Below are 6,000 nucleotides of genomic sequence, written 5' to 3' on the forward strand. Positions count from 1 at the left end.
TCCATTTCTCATCTACATGGCTCCCTCTGTCTCGCAGAACCACACCCCCCCGTCTGTTTCCACTTCCGCGTGGTGCTTTATGGCCCCAGCGGCCTCCGTAGCCCCGCCCCCCAGGGAAGCGGCCCAGCAGCACCAACACTGTTTTCACCGGCATGAAGCCCCCACAACGACGACGAGCTGCCCCCGTGCGCTATCTGGGCGAGGTGACCGACACCACCGTCTGGAGCACCCGTGAGAAGCGGCAGCTGCTCCGATTACTGCAAATGCGGCGGGGCCAACTGGAGCCAGACGCGGCTGAGCTGGCCAGGGAGCTGCCAGGCCGGAGCGAGTCCGAGGTGAGGGTATCCCGGGAAGGGAGCGAGGCTGGAGGCGGACCTAAGATGTGTCCCGGGTGGGTGCCGGGTGTAGGACTACTGGCGTGGCGTGGGCAGGATAAGTAAGCTCGAGGATGGGGGCGGGGCAAACTTGGCAAGACTAGCGGAGGTAAAATTTAGGGGCGGGGCGAACTCCGACAAGGACTGATTGGAGACTCTGACGGGGCTGTCAGGATGGATAGTACTGCGAGACTAGCAATGTGGTTGAAATGAGAATCAGGAAATGGATGGAGTAGAAGCAGCAGGGAGGTGAATAGGGTACTCTATGGGGAGGATCTTACTTTTTGTTGTTAATCCTCACCGAAGGATATTTTTTCCGTTGATTTATAAAGAGAGTAGAAGGGAGGGGGAGGAAGAGAGAGAGAAAGAGAGGGGAGTGAGAAACATCAATGTGAGAGAGACACGTCGATTGGTTGCCTCTCGCACGCGCCCCAACAGGGCCAGGGATCGGACCTACAACCCAGGTGCCTTTGACTGGAATCGAACCCTCGACCCTCCAGTGCACGGCGGACCCTCTAACCACTGAGAACGCCGGCCAGGTCTGGACCTTACATTTTTATTAGGTCACACCTGGGCCTTGGCCCCAGACACTGGGCATTGTCGCTGTGACCCTTAACATCTGGCTAGTAAGAGGCAAGAAGCAGTAGCCACCTCTGGAGCAGGCAGTGGTCCTTGGTCTCTCTCCCCCAGCCCTGGGTTTGTAGAAGGCCCATTTGGTCTCCTCCTTTCTCTTCCCCAGATTCGGGATTTCCTCCAGCAGCTCAAGGGCCGTGTGGCCCGGGAAGCCATTCAGAGGGTGCATCCAGGTGGCCTAAAGGGTCAAAGGCATCTGGAAACACCGACCCCAGCTCCCATCGAGGTGAGGCAGGGCAAGACTCCCCAGGGCTAGTCCCTGGAAGATGGGGTGGGAGTCGGAGGATAACTGTCAGGGGATCCTCAGGATGAGCAAGGTTTGGGTTCACCCCTAGGCTGACCATGTACTCTCTGGTTGCCCCACCCAGGTATGGATGGATCTGGCTGAGAAGATAACAGGCCCGCTGGAGGAAGCCCTGATTGTGGCTTTCTCACAGGTACAGCCATCCTCTAGAGAGGCCAGGGGTATCCCTGGGGAACAGGGTAATACATAAGAGCCTAAATAAGGTGGATCTGTGTCCTGGGCTCTTTCTCTTGCCAATTCTGTGACTCTGACCAGTCACTGGACACCTTGAGCCTCGGTATCTACCCTCTGAGGCCATCTCCTATATGTGACACCTTCTTTGGGTGAACAGGTGGAGGTGGAGGGCTCAGCACAGTTTGCAGGGAAGGGGAGTGGCTGAAGGGAGGATTTCTGCCTTTCCTATCCTGATCTCTCTGCCTGACAGGTGCTCACCATCGCAGCTGTGGAGCCCATCAGCCTCCTGCACTCCAAGCCCTCCAAGCCAACCCAGGCTCGAGGAAAACTACTAGCCCTTAACACCTCTAGCAGACAGGAGAACTGGGGCCCTGAGGTGCCTGACCCCGCCCCTGAGACACCTCCTGAATTCCTGGATGGCCCTTCTGTTGAGAGAGACCTTGAAGTGGACTTTGAAAAGATCTACAAGTACCTGTCATCCATCTCCCACAGCTGCTATGGCCTTGAGCTTTCTGCATCTGGTGAGAAGAATGGGGAATGGGGGCTGTGGAGGTGGGGTCCCAGGCAGCAAGCCTGCCCTTCTCTTACCCCTCCCCTCTCCATCTACCACTAGAGTCAGCTGTGGTCCTTGACCTGCTTATGGCACTTCCTGAGGAGCTGCCTCACCTGCCCTGTGTAGCCCTGGTTGAACATATGATGGATACATACCTATACCTGATGGCCCCCCAGTCTGACCCCAGCAGTAGGAGCCTGGGATCAGAGGCTGAGGATTGTGGGACTGGCTCTGGGGTGCAAGAGGAGGCCAGCCAGGCCAATCCCCGGGCCCCTATGAATGCCAGGCCCAGCAAACCTAGATCTGTCTGGCAAGCAGCTGGGGTCTGCCCTCTGAACCCATTTCTGGTGCCCTTGGAGCTTCTGGGCCAGGTGGTCACCCCTGCAAAGTGAGGGGCCCAGCAGGCAGAGGACACACCAGCCAGACTTCTGTAAGCCTCTAGCGCTCAACTCTGCTTGGGCTATCACTGGGTATTCATGAGGAAAATCTCTGGCTTGGTGTACAGTATGAAGTGGCCTTTAAGACATTCCATATAGTAGCAGTCTTGGAAATGGAAGCCAGTTGTATAGTTCAGCCACAGAATTGAGGTGGAGGCAGCCAGATGGCTGGGCTAAAACCATCATCAAATACTCCCTCCCCACATTGGTGCCTCCTTCCTGCATTCTGTTGCGTATGCTCTATAACTGAATAAAATTGTCAATCTGCCTCACTTTTTTTTTTTTTTAAGTTGACAGAAAGGAAGGCAGAGAAAGAAACATCAGTTTGTCGTTCCACTTATTTATGCATTCGCTGGTTGATTCTTTTTATTTTTTTAATATCTTTTTATTAGTTTTTTAGGGAGAGGTAAACATTGATGTGAGAGAGATACATTGATCGGCTGCCTCCTGCACGCCCCCTACTGGGGATCAAGCCCTCAACCTTGGCATGTGCCCTGACCAGGAATCAAATTAGACCTCTCAGTCCATAGGACAATGCTCAATCTACTGAGCCACACTGGCGGGGCTCACTGGTTGATTCTTGTATGTGCCCTGAGTATCAAACCCACAACCTTGGTATATCAGGATGGTGCTCTAACCAACTGAGCTACCTAGCAAGGGTTGTCTCGCTCTTTTTTCTGATCTACAGAGCCCTGGCTGTGTGCTCAGTGGTTAGAGCACTGGCCCACACTCTAAAGGGTGGGTTAGATTCCCAGTCAGGGTTGTGTACCTGGGTTGCAAATTCGATCCCCAGCCCTGGTCAGGGTGCATGCAGGAGGCAACCAGTTTTGTCTCTCTCACATTGATGTTTCTCTCTCTCCTGCTCCCTCCCTCTGTTTCACTCTCTCTAAAAATCAATGGAAAAAATATCCTCGGTTGAAGATTAACAACAAAGGTGACAGTGGTGGCTCAAAGTACAGAGGGAGATTTTAGAGGTGGGAGAGACAGAGCTTAGGGTCTTCGGGACTGAGGAGGGCATGTCAGGGAGGTGGTATGGCCACCAAAGGCTACCACTGACAGGCCTGCTCCAAAGCTACTTGGAGTGACCTCAGTTTGGCTATGAGGGGACCCTTGGTGATTACATGGAGGGTCAAGACAAGCCTGAGCCTGACAGGTGTCAGGGAAAGGTTTTCTGACAGGGGTGACCTTACATCATACAGATGGAAGAGGGACAGCAGCAGAGTGAGGGCGTGTCAGGTGAAATGAGTCTTTGTACTTAATGAGACCATGACACTGGCACCAGGACCACCAGTTTACCCCTGAAGGTAATCCATAATCACCTGAAAGGAATGTTCTTACATAGATACGTGCCTCCTTTCCCTTATGGTATGGAGCCACTCCTGTCTGTAAGTTCCCTTAGTGAACTCTTGATATCATTCAGTTTCCCAATAGGGCAGCCAGGAGCCAAGCCCAAGGCTGGGGGGGTGGGTCTGAGGGTTAGGGGTGGGCTGTCGCATGTTGCAGGTTAAAGAGGGTCCCTGAGGTAACCTTGGGGGAGCAAAGGGAGGAGGAGCAGAGCTGGGTAGAGTAGGAAGCTGGAGTCCCAGCTGCTATCAACAGCCCCCAAATTCTTGGAGGTGCTGTTAAGTTTCCTTGCAAGGGGTTCCCCCTCCACCAGCCTCCAAGGGTGTGGGTTCAGGGGCAGGTTGGGGAGGGCAAGACAGGAACCAGTTGTTCTCCCATGGAAAGGTATTCCTCCAGGCCTAACTAGTCCTCTGAGAATTGGTAAATTTTCTGTTCAAGAGCCTGTGCACTCAATCAGCCTTCCTTTTATAGAAACCCTCACTTTTCCCCACATACATTGCACTTGGCTCCCCCAGGGTGCACAGCACAACACATCTCCCAGGCAGCTGCAGTCAGCCCATTCCATGATCATGACCCCCCCCCCCCAATACACCTGATGATGGTGGGGAGAAGGGACCAGGGTCAGAGGGGTTTGGAGCTGAAGATGCAGTCGTTGCAGCAGGAGGCATGCTAGCTCTTGGAGTCCACCTCCAGGCTGGCTGAGGGCACCTCATCCCAACTTCCCACTCAGCTAAGTCCATCCCACAGCCCCCAGAGTCTCCCGAGGTCAAAGGAAAGAGGAGGGTGTCTTGGCTGTACCTGGAGCTGGGAGTATTAAGGTGGTAACACACCAATCCCTCAAAGTGTGAGTCTGGGTGTCTTTGCAGCACTGGGCAAGAAGGTGCTAATTCAGCTTGCTGCTTGGCTCAAATAAGTGCTCAATAATAACTTTTATTATCACCATCAGCTAAGAGGCAGAGTTAGAAGGCATGGGGGGCAGGGTGATGGTTTAGGGATATGGCAGGGGGGATCAGGGAGGTGGCAGGGTTGTCAGTGACTGGCATACGGAGGTGGTGACTGAGGGAGGGGTGTGCTGATCTGACTGGGGCCTGGGCTGGAGACAGGAGTGAGTCTGCCCATGCTTTGCCCTCAAGGACTGTGCCAAACATCCTGCACACAGCAGCCATTGTTGCTCTTCAGGCTCGGTCTCAGGGCAGGAGGCACTGGGCATATTGGTATGCAGCATCCACCCAGTGGGTGCAGGAGGGAGCCCAAGGAGGGGTTCAACACCTATGGGATGGAGTAGTGGGATGGACAGATGACAGGGGAGGGGGAAGACAGGAGTCCCTGCATCCAGGAAAGGACATAACATTTATACTAGCGGCAGGAGAACAGCAGAGCCACCTACACGCTGCGGGGTTGGTAAGTTTGGGTGCAAGGGCAGGATAAAGGCACCAGGTGGGGGCTCTGGCTTGCCAAGGAGGGATGATGATAAGGGCCTGAGGGGATGGGGAGGGGCTGAACTTCTCACATCCTCCCCTTTGGGCTGGGCTCTAGGACAGGATTCTGAGCAGGTCTGGGTCGGCAGCACCCCTGATGGGTGGGCCGCAGGACAGCGATCCAGATCCACGGGAGGGACACCGAGGATGCCAAGGCTCAGACCAGCGCGTAGTCGAATTGGCCACGCTCCAGCGCCTCCTTGTGGTCGGTCCAGGATGAGGCGGGCATGCGGCTGTAAGGGTCAAGCAGGATGCGCACGCAGCGCACCATCAGCAGCACCAGCACCACGAGCAGGCACAGCACGAAGGCGAACACTGTGCGCTGCTCGGCGTCCAGGCCTGCCCCCACCGGGGGCCCCGTCGACGGCGGCAGCGGCTCGGGGGACAGCGTCCAAGTATTGCTCATGGCTCACATCGCCGCGAGCCCTGTGGATAAGGGTCACCCCGGGAGCGGCTATGAGGCTGTGCCTTCCCACATGGCCCCCTCGCCTGTCTGCCCTCTCGTCTCCCGGCAACGCCCATGAGCCACCCGTAGACACACCGCCATGCGGAGACCCAAATCCACATGGGCGGGGGCGCTGAGAGCAGGAAAAGGGGAATCCCGACCTGGCCAACTAGCACACAACAGGTGTGACCATTCAGCCCGCGGGCACGGCAGTAATCTTCCCCATCCCCCACCTGCTTGTCTTTGTTCCCGGCATCC

At 55.6% G+C, this 6,000-nt stretch overlaps 2 protein-coding genes across 3 annotated transcripts; one reads left to right on the forward strand and one right to left on the reverse strand.

The window, feature by feature from the left end:
- Positions 1-115: 115 nt before the first annotated feature.
- SNAPC2 (small nuclear RNA activating complex polypeptide 2) lies at positions 116-2,762 on the forward strand. 2 transcript variants are annotated; one of them, XM_036240471.1, is made up of 5 exons: positions 116-335; positions 1,114-1,233; positions 1,376-1,444; positions 1,736-2,006; positions 2,099-2,761. In XM_036240471.1, the coding sequence occupies exons 1-5, from the start codon at positions 153-155 to the stop codon at positions 2,428-2,430; spliced, it is 975 nt and encodes a 324-aa protein (XP_036096364.1). In that variant the 5' UTR covers positions 116-152; the 3' UTR covers positions 2,431-2,761. The 2 variants fall into 2 exon arrangements, with proteins under 2 accessions (XP_036096364.1, XP_036096365.1); XM_036240472.1 differs by lacking the exon at positions 1,376-1,444 and having other exon boundaries at positions 2,099-2,762.
- Positions 2,763-5,220: 2,458 nt separating this feature from the next.
- Positions 5,221-5,703, reverse strand: CTXN1 (cortexin 1). Its single transcript, XM_036241333.1, has one exon. It carries the CDS (start codon positions 5,701-5,703, stop codon positions 5,455-5,457), a length of 249 nt encoding a protein of 82 aa, XP_036097226.1. The 3' UTR covers positions 5,221-5,454.
- Positions 5,704-6,000: the final 297 nt, after the last annotated feature.

The sequence above is a fragment of the Molossus molossus genome, unplaced genomic scaffold (assembly GCF_014108415.1).
Source record: "Molossus molossus isolate mMolMol1 unplaced genomic scaffold, mMolMol1.p scaffold_m16_p_4, whole genome shotgun sequence".
Classification (NCBI taxonomy): domain Eukaryota; kingdom Metazoa; phylum Chordata; class Mammalia; order Chiroptera; family Molossidae; genus Molossus; species Molossus molossus.